We start from the raw sequence: 15691 nt of genomic DNA on the forward strand, positions 1-15691 counted from the left end.
TCGAGTCACGCGTCTTCATCGTTCCCTTTAGAAATCGAATCAGACATACAAACACACACACACACACACATATATATACACACCCATGTTTATAATAATTGGTAGAGAGGATAATTAATTTGGTTTCCGTACAAATGTACATTGTTTTTTTTGTTGTTGTTGTTTTGGTTTCTTTCTCTTCCTCTTCCTTTCCTTTCATTTCATTTTTTCGTTGATCTGTGTTTTTTCATTCGTTGCCCATAATTGATACAACTTCCCCCTTCTCGTTATACATTTAACCCCACCCTTCACTTCCACCCTGATTTCGTTTACTTTTTTTTGTTTTTTTATTTCCTTTCGAACGAAATACATTTCACCGTACAGGATTTTTATACCAATGGGGAATGAAGTTTTCACTTTGGAAATTTCTTTTTTATTCGCAATGCAATAATATATATCGTGAAAGAGACAACCTTGGCGCCATTCTCCCAATCGTCCAATTGCCATACTTTTTTTAGGGTACCATGTATGTTGTTTTTTTTCTTTCTTAATTTGTATCTTCTTTTTCTTTTTCTTTTTTTTTTTCCTCATTTCTCGTGATTTTTCAATCACAGACGTTGCGTGCCAGGTGCGTGCCGACAAAATCAGCTGCCACTTTAATCGAATATCGTATGAGAATTTGTGCAGAAAAAAAAAGAGAAAGAGAGAGAGAGAGAGAAAGATATATACATTTGCACGGATTACGCGATGTTCGAAGAATACACATACACATACACACATACAGACACACACAGACATACATTTAGGCTTTTGCGAACATATCATAACATACAAATATATAGTCACTATCTCACGTGCGAAAGTATGGCTTCCTTTATCGAAATCGAATATGTTGTTTCTGTGTGTTTGTTATTAATGTGTGCAACGACAGCTGCTGCGTACGCTTTCCCAGAGATTGTCATTAATTATTATTACAGCAACGTGGTTCTGCCAATTCCTCTTATATACGTTTATACTACTACTACTACTATTACTAATACTTGATTTTTATAGATATATATATATTATTATATTAATATACTAATTTGGTATATAATATAAATATCAAAATATATATAAAAAAAAGAATATAATTAATAAATAACCCAATGAGATCAAATAAACCATACAACACACCCTCCTCCCCTGTTCCTCCTCATCGTATAATTTTCACTTCTATTCACAAAAAAATTGTTAGTGTTGATCAACCGAAAATGATTATCCTTATGTTTCTTTTTAATTTTCTAAAGTAAAGCGAGTTACCAAAAGAAAAGAAATCAAAGAGAAAGAATGAAAGGATAGAAAGGAAAGAAAGAGAAATGAAAAGGAAGAGAGTTGTGTGTTTGATCTAACGTAAAGTAAATCGGTAAAACTCGTACATTTAGGTGTATGTGTATGTGTGTGTGTATATATGTTATGTAGGTGTGTGTACCATCTAACATAAGGCAGGAAGCGTATCTGGGCCGTTAGAATCGGAGAACGTCAAGTGGGTCACGGGAACGAATCGAACTTCTTCTTCTTCTTCTTCTTCTTCTTTTTCTTTCTCTTTATCCTTTCCTATGCTTTTTTTCTCTCTCTTTTTTTTCCTTTTTTATTACTTTTTTTTATTTTTTTTATTTCCTTTAGGATATTGAAGAGAGAAGAGAAGGAGGTGTCAAACATCCGTTGAGGAAGTTCTCGATCTCACTTGTGTGAACAAATAAATAGATCGGTATCAAGGTAGTGTACATGCTTATATATTGAAAAAAAAAAAAAATAAATAAACTCAACTTTAACGATTATTTTGTCAAAATTGATTTGAGTTATCGAAAATACGAAGGAATACGAGGAGGAAGAAGAAACCGTATCAATAATTTTTTATTTTTCTATTTTTCTTTCCCCCCTTATTTTTTTGTTCTCTCTCTCTCTCTCTCTCTCTCTTTCAAATATGGTAAACCCAAGATTGATATCTAAAAAATCCCAGTTTTCTTTATCGAATATTTGTTTCTATCGATCAGGTATGAGATACATTCTCGACTGTCGTCGAGGAGACCGACAACTACGATAAAGAAACGAGGTCAAAGAAAAGTCCCCTCCCCTTGGCCCCTCCCTATCCTCATCTACCTCCTCCTACGTTACTTCTTAACACAATTGCACATACATACATACACACACACATATATATATATATATATATATAAACGAACAAGCACCTGTGAGAATGAACCATTGCACGCAATTCTTTCGAAATATTCGATAATCAAAGCCGTTAGTATCGTATCGATACGAAAAAAAGAAAAAAAAACTATTTGTTATGTTTTTTATTAACAAGAAAAATATATATTTAAGAAATATTATTATTATTTTTTTTATTTTGCAATAATTGTACGCACGTTTTATTATTTTCTTTTTTTGGGTTTTAATTTAAAACGCGAAATCAAACGATTGATTTTAATTTTTGCCCAATGAACGTTTACGATTATGTTTTTATAATAATTGAATAATTTATTTAGGGAAAGTTTATTTAAAAAAAAAAAATATTATCAATGTAATGTTTATATTGAAAAGATATAAAATATAATAATGGAAGATAAACTTACATGTTGGTGGTTGACGATAGTGCAAATGTTGAAGACTTTGCGTTTGATGATGATGATGATGATGTGGGGGTCCCATTGCAGTTCCCATACTGTGATTATTGTGTTGATTGTGTGGTGAACTTCCTCTGTGAGGGTGATACTGAGAGGGATGATGTTGATGGGGATGATAAGAGGGTGGTAGAAAACCCGCCGTTGATGGATATACTCCAGGACTGTGACAGGCTGACCTACCCAAAGCTAAATTCAAAAACAATGTGTCAATTACTATTTTCATTATCTTTGCAATTTTTTTTATTTACATATAATAAATACATATGTATGTATATATGTTGTGTTATCTAAAAACATTCATCGTGAAGATAAATATTTTTAATATAGGATATATAACAGATTTGTGTTTTATATATATATATTTTTAATAAATTTATTTTTAAAAATATATTTTTATACTACTACAAAATGTAATTATAAGTTGCCCACCCCCCAAATAAATGATATTGTGAATATATTTTTAAAATAAAATATAAAATAAAATTGTTCGAATATAAAATCTCGAAATAAATCATCTCGTGTAAATTCTTACCTGAGGATAAATGTGAATGATGTGACGCTAGACTCGGTTGAAGGGACGAATTAGGATTGAGCCTAGCTTTTAATAGGAGATTCGCGTCCTCGTTACCACCTGAGGACGTACTTGATTCTACGTCACTGACTCCGCTGTCCGCAGGGCTGGCTGGCAGTGATCCGCTTCCTGAGATTTTGTCATTTTCGTTTTGATAATGTAACAAAATAAACAAAACAGACATACATATGCCATGTAGATTATTAATTATCATTATATACACAAATATCATTAACACAATCAAATTAATTATTAACGAAATAAACAATTGAAAATCATTGCAATACAAGTCCAAATCATATGTTCATATTTTACAAATGATTAAATATTATCTTCAAAATTCATTTATATTCAATCAAACAATTAATTTACATATCATTGCAATATTAACAAACAAAAAAAAAAAATAGAACTAGTATTCATTTTCAAATTCAGATTCCACCATTAACCCCCCTTTCCCCTTTATTCTTCCTTCCATACTTGAAAATTCGTTCAACCTATTATCTCAATCTCGAGACAACAATAAAGCAGGGATTTAGTCAACGTATGTATCATGAAAAATAATCTTGACCCCAGTTTAGAAGTTCAAGAAAGCAGTCCTACTACTACTACTACTTCAATCCATTCTTAATACATCTCTCTCTCTCTCTCTCTTTCTCTCTTATGAGCTTTATCGAACGCATCAGCATTAAACAGCAACACCAGACCAGGACCTAGCAGTAGCAGCAGCAGTAGCACAGCATCACCAGCAACACCATCACCACCATCACCACCACCATCATCATCAGCAACAGCAACAGCAGCAGCAGCAGCAGCAGGAGCAACAACGAACGTGTTTTCGCGTGCGCGGTCAATTAAAGGCATCTTTATGCAACGTACGAAGGTCATCCGGTCATTGGGTATGCATATCTGCCGTGCTTCCCACGGCCTCTTCGCGAGAGGAGCAGGAGACCAAACAGTAACTGAGTAAAAGAGAGAGAGAGAGAGATAGAGAGAGAGTAAACCAGTCCCTAAAGGGCCCTTCGTCTCTCTCACTCTCTCTCTCTCTCTCTCCTTCTTTTTAAACGAGTGACTATCTATTTGTCCCCCTATCTTTCTTACTTCTTTTTCTTTTTTCTTTTCAAACGAGAGACTATCTGTCTCTCTCTCTCTCTCTCTCTCTTTCTTTCTTTCTTTTATATAGACACCACCACCACCACCACCACCACCACCACCTTCTTGTTGTTCTGTTGCACAAGCTCATCTTCTTTCTCTTTCTTTCATTTTTATTTTATTTTCTCATCCTTTTATCCAATTTATTATTCTCTTATTCTATCTCAGATTATTTTGTACTGTGCTGTGTTGTGTTGTGTTAGATTCTTTTTAATTCTACTTATACATTTTCATATTACATCAGATTTTCTTATTATCTTCCTAAACTAACCCCTCACTCTACCTTTTCAACCCTCATACGTATTCTTTTTCACGTAGTAATATAATAATTTAAATAAAAATTAATAGTATATTAAAATATAAATATATATATAATTATTATAATATATAATTTTTATAATATTTCTTATATTATATTCTATTATATTATATTATAATAAATTTAGATATAATATAATAAACTATTTAATATAAATTATAACAACACATAACAAATAATATCAAAATTACAATAAAATAAATAAAATAATAATACACGAAAAAAAAAAATAAAAAGTAAGGTCAGGTTATGTCATATATAAATCTGAAAAAAAAAACGCGAAATAATTGGATTGTAATACAGTACCATCTATTAAAAATTTACATAAATACCAATATAACTTCTAAATAACAAATCCTAAACTTAGCAATAAAAAAATACAAAATAATTGCGATAAAAACTATCCTATATCCTAAGTTGAACTAAAATACACAAAATAAAAAAAAAATTTCATCAAAGATCGATTTTAAGTCTCAAAATTCATCGGAAATCAACAATGTGACAGTGAATTTTTATATAAAAAAAATTAATAAAATACTTTATACGATCTTTTTCTCGCAATATGCAAAACCTATCCCTGTGTATCCCTTCTCTTTCTTTATTTTTTTATTTTTTTTTTATTTTTCTCTGTCTGGAATCGTGCAGAATAAAACTAACCACCACCACCACCACCACCACCATCATCACCACAGTGGAGTTTCGGATATCCGCATCGAATCTAACCGACCAATCGCGTAGCTCCTTCTTGCAAAACAGACCAACGTTCTTCTTCCCGATGATACAACACACCACTTTTAGTCTCGTCTTTTATATGTGTGCTTCCTTTTTTATTTATTTTTTTTTCTTCTTCTTCTTCTTCCTCTTCTTCCTCTTCTTTTTCTTTTTTTTTTTTTATTTGGGGACTGATCTTTCTTCTCTTTAGCTATGCATATAATACGCAAGTTTCTTTTCAATCCTTGCAGACGAGCGGAAAAAATTCAAATGCTCGCAAGTTTTTAAAGTCCAAGTTATGTCTGTGTGTTGTTAGAGAAAGAGAGAAAGATTACTTCTGGTTTTCTTTTCTTTCATCATTTTTCTTTTTGTTAAACTTCTTCTTTTACTGCTGCTGGTTGCTGTTAGCTGCTGTTAGCTGCTGGGGGTAGTGAGGGTTGCATTTTGATCAAAGTCTAAGATTTGGATTATTTTTTATGATACTTTTTTCTTTTTGAAATTATTTCATATGATATTGGATTGTTCTTTTTTTTTCATTTAAACAAACACTAGTTGAATTTTTTCGTCACTAGGGGTAAAGCATTTTTTAAAATGGCATATACAAATTGCCACCACGTTGACAAAAAGTCAACAATAATTATGATAATTATTATTATTATTCAAATTATGAACAATTTATTATTTTATTTTATTCTAAAAACGTTACGTTCTATACGTAAAAACGTATTTCCATAAACCTCACCATTTGAATGATATTGAAGATTTAAGTTTGATTTATTTAAGACAAATTTCATGTTTGTTTATGAATTTTATAACTCGACAATAAATGACTAATATAAAATGCGCAATACAAATTTTTGTAGTAAATTAACTGTTCTATAAAAATGGTGTCTTATGTTTTGGCGATTAAATTAAGCGTTCAAAAGATATTCATCATCAAACTTTCATGTGTACTGATTTTTGTCTCTGAATATCTTTTGAACGTTTAATTTAATCGCCAAAACATAAGACACCATTTTTATTTTATATATATATATATATATATATAGGTTGGATCGTATTATTTAAAAAGTTCAAGAGAAGACTAATGATAGTCGTCTCGCTTTTAGCATGGAAGAGAAAAGTCATACTATAAAGAGTGTTTATTGGCTACCTCCAACGGAAGTAGTGATTTCCCGAGCAAGTTGTTTAGAAACCCAACCCGATACTACCAACTTCAAACGGCTTCCTATCTCAAACTATCTCGAACGACGATTTAATACTATATATATACATGTATATATATATATAATCCACCATTACGAATATAAAAAAAGAAAACTTTAGAATAACGATTCTAATGTCTAAACTTTTAATGTTTAAATAGAGGATAATGTTTCTATCACAAAATTAATTTGTACGTATTGACGTAATGTAAATGAACAAAATTATTCGTTAATTAAAATTGTACAAAATTGTTGAAAATAAAATAGAATATAAAATAAAATGAAATAGAAAAAAGTGTTCTATAAAACTGTTTTTTTTTTTTTTTTTCGATACTTTCTTCTATTTCGAAGTTTCCTACGAAGAGAAAATGTTCCAATTGTGATTTTAGTATAATATATTAAATCCTATTTATAGTATATATGTATATATAATCATCAAGAAACTCACAATAACGCCATTTTAGTTACTTCCGTTCTTAATAAAATTCATACTCTATTTTCTACTGTTCCTTTTACAATTAATTTTATATTCGAGAAAGAGTTATAGTCTCTTTTATTATTTTAAATCCGAATAAAACAAATAAAAAGGTAAAAGGGAGAAGGGAACCAAATTGATAGATAAAAATCTGTGATGATATACAAATTTAAAAAAAACGAATAACGAAACTAATAAAATGTTGCTCAATTATAAATAATAAATAATAAATAATAAATTTCAATAACGCGATATTGCGAATTATTATTATATTATTTATTATATTATTATTATAAATATTGGTATAACATTGCAACAGTTGAAATTAGTTAAAATTTAAAAAAAAAATAAAATTCGAGAAAAGAAAATAGGTGAATTAATAAAAAAAAAAAAAAAAAAACAAAAAAAAAATAGAAAAAAGAAAAATAGAAAAAAATAATAATAATTTAAAATAAAATATTAAATAATACCAATTAATATATAAAAATAATAATTAGTTGTCTGACGATAAAGCGTTTTACCTGGCGTACTCGTGGTAGCAATGGCGGCAGTGGTATAGGGTGGTTGAGCCATTTGAGGATGGCCGGCTGGTGTCTGCATATGTCGGCCATAACCGTTTTGCACCCCAAGCGTATGTTGTTGGGGATGCTGCGAAAGGATTCCATGAAGTAAACGTGCACCGGTAGTTGTGTTCGCTGTACTCGCACTCGTAGAACCTGGTTCTACTTTAACACTCGCCAAACCTAATTGTTCTTTCTCGTTTGTCGTCGTCTCGTGTGGTTGTACCTCCCTTGTGTCAACTGAAAAATACAAATTGACATATCGTACTGGTTAGCCATTTTCCTTTTCTTATTTTTTTTCAATTTTATTTTTTTTCAATTTCATTTATTAAATTTATAATAATTCCATCGATGTATATATGTATTCAAACAATCAATGAAATGATTATTCTTACGAAAAAAGAACAAATATGGCGGATAGAAGTTACCATGAATAATATCAAACTATTTCGCATTTATCCTACATTCGATCAATCCTACAAAAATAACAAACAAAAAAAAGAAATAAGAATAAAAAATGAAGAATTAATTAAAATATAATCTATCGTAGACAAATATGGCGAAGATGGGGTGGGGGATGAAGAGGGGAGGGAAGGGGGGGGGGGGTATTTATGTCACAATCTGAATCACAAGTTGTACGTTTATACGTGCGACAAGAAAAGAGACGTTTAAACGGTGGTCGTGTTAGGCAGAAAAAAAAGAGAGAGAGAGTGAGAAGGAGAGATATGAGGAGGGGGGGGGGAGAGGAAGAAAAAAAAGAGAAGAAAGATAGAGTTAAAGTGTTCTCTCTCTCTCTCTCTCTCTTTCTGAAGGGGGTATAGAGCGGTAGTGAGGAGAGGAAGTGAAAGCCGACGTCTCTCCTTGACCCACTGCAACGTTTCTACCTTCCTTTCAGGCAGTGCCAACCTCGCGGCTTCATTAAGCAATTTCTCGTAGCTCCTGGGGAAAAATCGGCATGGAAAAGCGTCCGAGCGAACGCGCGCGCGCGGGCGCGTGTGTGTGTGTGCGTGTGTACGCTGCTGACCACGCTAGCACGCGATCGAATTTGGATCTTTTAACGATTAATATCAATTCTTTTTATTATTTATTTAATTATATATATTTACGTATAATTGAATACAACTGTAATATGTAGAATTAATTTATAATATAACAAAATTGTAATATACATTAATATAAAATAAATTTATAATAAAATATAATAAAATTTTAACATATATATATAATAAATAATAATAATAATAATTATTATTATTATTTTTCTATTTTATTTTTGTATATTTTTTTCTAAGAATGTAAAAAATGTATTTTTTTTAGATATATATCATGTATATTCATTATATTATATTATATATGTATTTCTCGTATCAGATGGGTTTGGTAAAAGAACGAGAAAGTTCATCTCCATAAATTCTTCTATCAAATGAGCAAATGAGCGAAAGAGAACGAAAGAACGAACAACATGTATTACACATTTACGTTAAAGGTCAAAGGAAATTGTGTAAGATGGAGGATATATCTTGCGAGATCTCTTCGACTAACGGCTAAGAGGAATCAGAATGCGATCCTTGTGCTCTTTTAAAGTAAAAACGTTGTTGAATATGTACTAAGAGACTCTTAGAAATAAAAAAAAAAAAAAAAGATAAAGAAAAAGATAGAAAATAAACCTTTTTCATTTTATCTTTTTCTTTTTCTTTTTTTTGTTTTTTTTTCCCTCTAATTTCCTACCTTCATTTTCACCTGCATATATTAATTTAATTAACGATAGTTATATGTTATTTATTTATTTATTTTTTTTTTTTTAATGGAATTATCTAAAAACGATTCAAATGAGAGGATAATCACAATTGGTGAGAGAAAGAAGGAATGAAAGAAAAAAAAACAAAAAAATAAGTATTTACATTTGACATAATCTAATCGAATGAACGAACGAACGAACGAATGAGAACGTACGAGCAAGCAAACGAATATTTTTCTTCCTTCTTCTTCTTCTTCTTCTTCTTCTACCTCTTCTTCTCTCTCTTTTTTTTTCTGTTTTATTTCTCTTTTTTCTACTTCGATAATTTATCGACAGTTTGTTTGACGTCAGAAATTTCCAATTGTCGATTATGATTGTGCAAAACCACGAAACTGCGTTAAAGGTCTCTCTCTGTCTCTGTCAATTTATTTCGAACGATAACAAAATTTTTCTTCTCCTTCTTCTTCTTCTTCTTTATTTATCTCTTTTTATTAATTATTATCATTTTTTTTTTTTTATTGTTATGTTACAATAAATATCTATATTGATTTGTCGCGGTTGAATTGAATAATACATTTATTCATTTTTACGATTAATGTATCAAATTAAAATAAGATGTAACACACCACGTTTATTATAAAAAACAAAAAACGAAAAAAAAGAAAAGAAGAAAATGTTAAGAAAAAAAATTAAAAAAGAAGATGGATCTTTTTGATAAATATCTCTCAAGTAGCTCTATATTAAGCTGTTTACATTGGTGATAAGATAATTACTCGGTGTTAAACACAGTTTATGGATTTTTACGAACATACGTCAAATATGTCACACACATACATACATATACATATAATATATACACGTAAATGGGAATGTATTTTTTTAATATACATACGAATCGAATAAATCGAATGAAATTATTACCAATATGGCACAGATCGACAAAATGTCTTTTCTAATTTTATTAATATTATTAATAATAATAATAATAATAACAATAATAATAATAATAATAATAATAATAATAATAATAATAATAATAATAATAATGATAATGATAATCAAAAATATGAATTTATTTATATAAGATCATTTCCTCTCGTAGTATCAAAAGCATACCACTTTTACCTCGTTACATTATATTTTATTCTACTATTTTTCTCCACAACGTAAAACATATGTATATGTACGTGATAGAGTAGTATATGTGAATATGAATAATAGTGGGTATACGAAGAAGGGTTTAAGGACCTCGGTTAACCCTCAAGTACCCTCTCGTCCAAGTTATTCTCCAACAAGCGTGGGTGCATTTCAGATGATTTTTTTTTTTCTCTTACAATTTCTTATCGTGCGAATCGACTCGAATTATCCCTGGCTGATTTCCCCCTTTTTTCACCCCACCACCCCTCTCTCTCTCTCTCTCTCGCCTCCTTATCATTTCACCTAACTATTCTCGCGTTAGAAGTTCCTTATATTCTAGAAGGGGGGCGGGGGAAAGAAGAAGAAAAGAAGAGGAAAATAAAAAGAGGGAAACAGGAGTCAAAAAACAAAGAAAAGAAAAGAACAGGGAGAGGAAGGTGATGGGGTGAGTGAGTGAATGGATTGATTGGTCGAATGAAAATATTTTCGTGAAATTGCAGAAAAATAAAACATCTTTGAAATATTCGTCATAATATTTTCTACTTCGTTACACCACCCACCCACTCAAGCCAACCCAATCAACACAACTCACTTGATATTTTGGTTTGATTTAATTTGGTTTGGTTTTTAGTGAATAAAACTACGACGATTTAACGAATGGGGTTTTTGTTTTGGTCATTTTTAAATAATTCGTAAAGCGTAATCTCTATCTCTCTTTTTATGATAAGTTTGTTTTACGAATTTTCAAGGTCAATGTTTCTATTTCTTTTTTTTTTTTCTGAAGAGTTTCGAGAAAATGCAAGAGAACCGGTTAAATGGTTAAGATAAGAAAAACCGAACACATAATCAAGTTGAAACGAAATTTCGTTCGTTCGTTCGTTCGTTCGTTCGTTCGTTCGTTCGTCTGGCCAAATTTAAGATTCGCGTAAGTCGTTAACGTTGATTAGATAATAAATTCAAGACCATAACACGCATGATTTCTTCAATCTTTATATTAATTATATATGTGTGTTTGTGCTTGAGTGTGTACATGAGTGTGTAAGTTAGTTAAGAAGTGTATATTTATGTAAGTGTGATACGTATTTGAATAGGAATTATTATTGCATTCATATAATGTTGTATTTTTAACACACATATACGTATTATGTATAATGTACGATCGTAATAATTATAAATACAATAAATTTATTTTTATAATAATCCTCTTATTAGTTTATTAGAAAAAAAAAAATTCTATTTGTGTATCGACAAGTTGTATTGAAATAATTATAACACGTGTATAGAAAAGTTAACAGTGTGAAAAATACAAAAAAAAAGGAGAAATTAAAAATTGTTAGTTGAGTTTATCATATGAATTAATTTAATGGTTTTTTCTTTGCTTTTTTCTTTGGTTTTGAAATAATCATATATCCAAAATAAAATAAAATAAAATAAAATGAAATAAAGTGAATTAAAATAGAATAAAAAATAAATTAAAATAAATAACCAAATGAAATTAAATAAAACATAAAATAAAATAAAATTACATAAAACATGAAAGAAAAAAAAAGTATGAAACATTAAATGGCCTATTTTAAAATCTAACTTAAAAATCTCAAATGTTGTTCATCAAAAATATAAAACTAAAAAAAAAAAAAAGAAAAAAGAAAAGGAAAAAAAAAGAGACTGAATAAATCATCATATTGACCGTATGAATATAAAAAAAAAATGATGGGAATTTGCAAATTGAGGAAAAGTCTGACCTTGATCCGACCTTGCTTCGCCCTCGACACGAAGTCAAGGGGTGGGTGTCTAGCCGCATCGACCGCACACATATCCACCAGTCGGTACCCACCCCTCTGACCCCCTGCCCACCCCACCCCTCATATCCTTTCCTATACTTATTCCTACCCCCTACCCTTACACATTTCCATTCTTCCCTACTTCTTGGCCATTACTCTCTCTCTCTCTCTCTCTCTTTCTTTCTCTTTCTTTTTCTTTCTTTTCTTTTCCCCTTTCCTCCCTTTAACCTTTCCCCTCCCTCACAGTCACCCTCTCTCTTTATACTCAGGACGCAAGGGAATCTTTAAGTCGTTTTTTTCTTTTTGTTTTTTTTTACGTACCCAAGCTTCCTGTTGGCTGTCTCATTTTCTTTCTCTCTTTCTCTTTCATTATTTGTGTGTGTGTTTGTGTGTGTGAGTGTGTGTTTCTCTTTCTCTTTGATTCTTCTATTCGACCTCGACTTCCGGTCGAGGAGCATTGAGGTGCGGCTACCAATTTTTTTTTACGGTATCATCCGTTAACTTTTTCGTTCTAGATATTTTTCATGGTTAATTCGAATATTTGTTAATAATTATAATAATAATAAAAATAGTAATAATTAATACACGTTGACGATAATAATGATGCAAATAGAATACGATCTTAATTAAATAATAATTTTAATATTTAATATAAATGAATAATAATGATCAATTAATAATCTCGATATAACTATTATAATCCTTTATATATATATAATATAATATAATATTATTATAATATTAGAATATATATAAATATTATAATAATTTAAATAATATATGTATATATATATATATATATTATTTAACAATTATTCTAATAAATAAAATAATAAGCCCAAAATTAATTACAAATCAATAATATACAGTGGATGTAGAAAGTACATCCTCTTTCCTCTCATCCTATAAATAATTTAACAAAAATCTAATTCCATTCTACTTTCCATACACACACACACTCATATATACTATATTTAAAAATACACACTTTAAGAACAACACAACAAAAATAATTAGATGAAGATAAGATAAAATTAAATTTAAAAAAACTAAGATGTAAATTCAAATTTCGCAGAACACTAAACGAGACAGGTAAAAAAAAAAAAAAAAAGAAAACCAGATATCCATTCATTAAGAAATTTGTTCTTTGTTCACTTCGAAGAAGAAGAAGAAGAGCCCACCTTCCCCTCCCCCTCTTATCCCCCTCCTTCCGTATACAATTTTAGGAAATTAATTTCTCTTTTTCTAACACAACTGTATAATCGTTAATCATATTCCTACACACGTAGAAGTTTTGTAAAAGGATCAAGTATGTAAGGTCAGCATTTGGTTGGCCCGGCCCGGCCCGGTCCTAAAGTAACTTTCTCGTGAAGTCTCATTCTTCGTTTAACAGTTGTTATTGCGTAACGGTAAAAGAGGACTCTCTCTTTCTATGTGACATCACGCATGTTCGATATGTCGGTCGTTTATACATACACACATATATACATATATATACATAAACACAGATGTAAACGTACACATAAGTCGTGTGAGAGACAGCCAGAGGCAGTGTTCTCTTTCAAGTACACGCAAAGTACTTTACCACATTTAAGTACTTTACATATGTATGTGTATGCATATGTATATGTCTCTCTCTGAGAGAAAGAGAAAGAAAGAGAAGAATATATATCAGAAATGTTCATGTAAGTAACGTCAAGTTGCATCAAGTCAAATAATTCGTGTATCGCAGGTGTGGCATATACTTGTATATAACAATAATAATTAACAATAACAACAACAATAATAACAATAATAACAGAAAATACCACCTGTGTCTTCTCGTTTATTATTACTCTTTAACCGTGATTATTATATGATTATATATATATATATATATATAAAAAGATAATAATAAATGTATGCGTGTTCTGTATCTTTATATATGTATCATATGTTACGTTACGTTACGTGATTATTCTGTGTGTGTGTGTGTATGTAAGAAAATAAATATCCTAAGTATCATAAATATCTTAACGAATTAATTGTAAGTAATGGGGGCCTTTTGGAAATCACAGATTTATATCGAATAACATATGGGAGCCTGTAATATGTTAACTGATACATATATATATATATATATATCGTTTCTTATAATCGATTTACTTCATGCGATATATTCTCGTGATATTAAAGTTAACTGTACCCAACCCAGGTAAGTAAATAAGTAAGTATGTAAGTATGTAAGTAAGTGAACGAGTACCATCTGGCGCCTTCGAATCACCGCAACCCAAAAAACACACCCGGTAAGACGACGAGTATGGAAAGTACAGAAAAAAAAATAAAAATAAAAAGAAAAAAAAACCAGAAAGAGAAAGAAAAAGAAAAAGAAAGAGAGAGAGAGAGAAAGAAAGAAGAAAAAAAAATCTCATCTCGTTTACACCTGCCGAGCCATAAATAATCGATGATTAATTAATCAGAGTTCTCGATCTTGCCAGTTATGGTGTCCTGAGTTGTTATATGGGTGTAGAGATTTAAATACTTCGAACAATGGGTCATTAAAATGTACTCCTGTTATTTCTCTCTCTCTCTCTCTCTCTCTCTCTCACTCACTCTTTTTATTTCTACTTATCTTTATCTTACTTGTATCTATATATCTGTATATATATAGATATATATATATATGTTTCTCTGTCTTTCATGTGGACGATTACCAAAGCCGGAAATTTCGATAGCGGAAATACGAGACGGGGGCTCGTAGTTTGAGTCCTACGTGACTCTCTCTTTCTCTTTCTCTTTCTCTGTTTCTCTCTTTTTCTCTTTCATTATTCTTATTCTCTCTTTTAATGCAATGGTATATATGTGTGTGTGTGTGTGTGTTTGTCCTATGTACGTGCGCGCGTGTTTGCGACCCACTTCCTTCTCCATCGAAATCGAGAGTGTACTCCTTCTTCTTTTTTTTACTTCTTCTTTTTCTTCTTCTTCTTCTTCTTCTTCTTCTTCTTCTACTTGTTCCTTTTATTTTTTTATTTTTTATTTTCGCGAACAAACGTAAATGTAAACTACTACTACTACTACTACTACAAATATGTTTACGTTTTATGTATAATTCTTACGATAAGAATGTGTGTTTGTGTGTATTTTTATGTGTGTTTCCTTTTGATTATTATTATTATTATTAAAATTTTTATTTTTATTCTTGTTTTTGCATCCTTATGCAACAATCTTTAATGCGAGAGATAAGGAATAAATTTATTTACAATGTGTCAAGATGTAATTATTGTAACAGATAATAATCTAATAACAACAATGAATATGGTTTCTTTTAATTGGTGTTTACGATTCATTAATATATATATATAGTGATTAAATGTTCCAATGAAATAAAATGAACATCCCAACACGTTAATTATTA

At 30.2% G+C, this 15691-nt stretch overlaps 1 protein-coding gene across 5 annotated transcripts in view; it reads right to left on the reverse strand.

Annotated features, from left to right (window-relative positions):
• Eip74EF (Ecdysone-induced protein E74) overlaps positions 1 to 15691 on the reverse strand; it is a 198970-nt gene that overhangs the window by 24386 nt on the left and 158893 nt on the right. For all 5 annotated transcript variants that reach the window (XM_015327235.2, XM_015327237.2, XM_089172630.1 and 2 more), the window contains 3 exons: positions 7603 to 7881; positions 3181 to 3348; positions 2598 to 2834 (listed from right to left, as the gene is read on the reverse strand). In XM_015327235.2, coding sequence (XP_015182721.2) covers positions 2598 to 2834; positions 3181 to 3348; positions 7603 to 7881 — 684 coding nt within the window. The remainder of the gene's footprint in view (positions 1 to 2597; positions 2835 to 3180; positions 3349 to 7602; positions 7882 to 15691) is intronic.

The sequence above is a fragment of the Polistes dominula genome, unplaced genomic scaffold (assembly GCF_049000335.1).
Source record: "Polistes dominula isolate Pdom_NZ unplaced genomic scaffold, Pdom_raw_medaka contig_23, whole genome shotgun sequence".
Classification (NCBI taxonomy): Eukaryota; Metazoa; Arthropoda; class Insecta; order Hymenoptera; family Vespidae; genus Polistes; species Polistes dominula.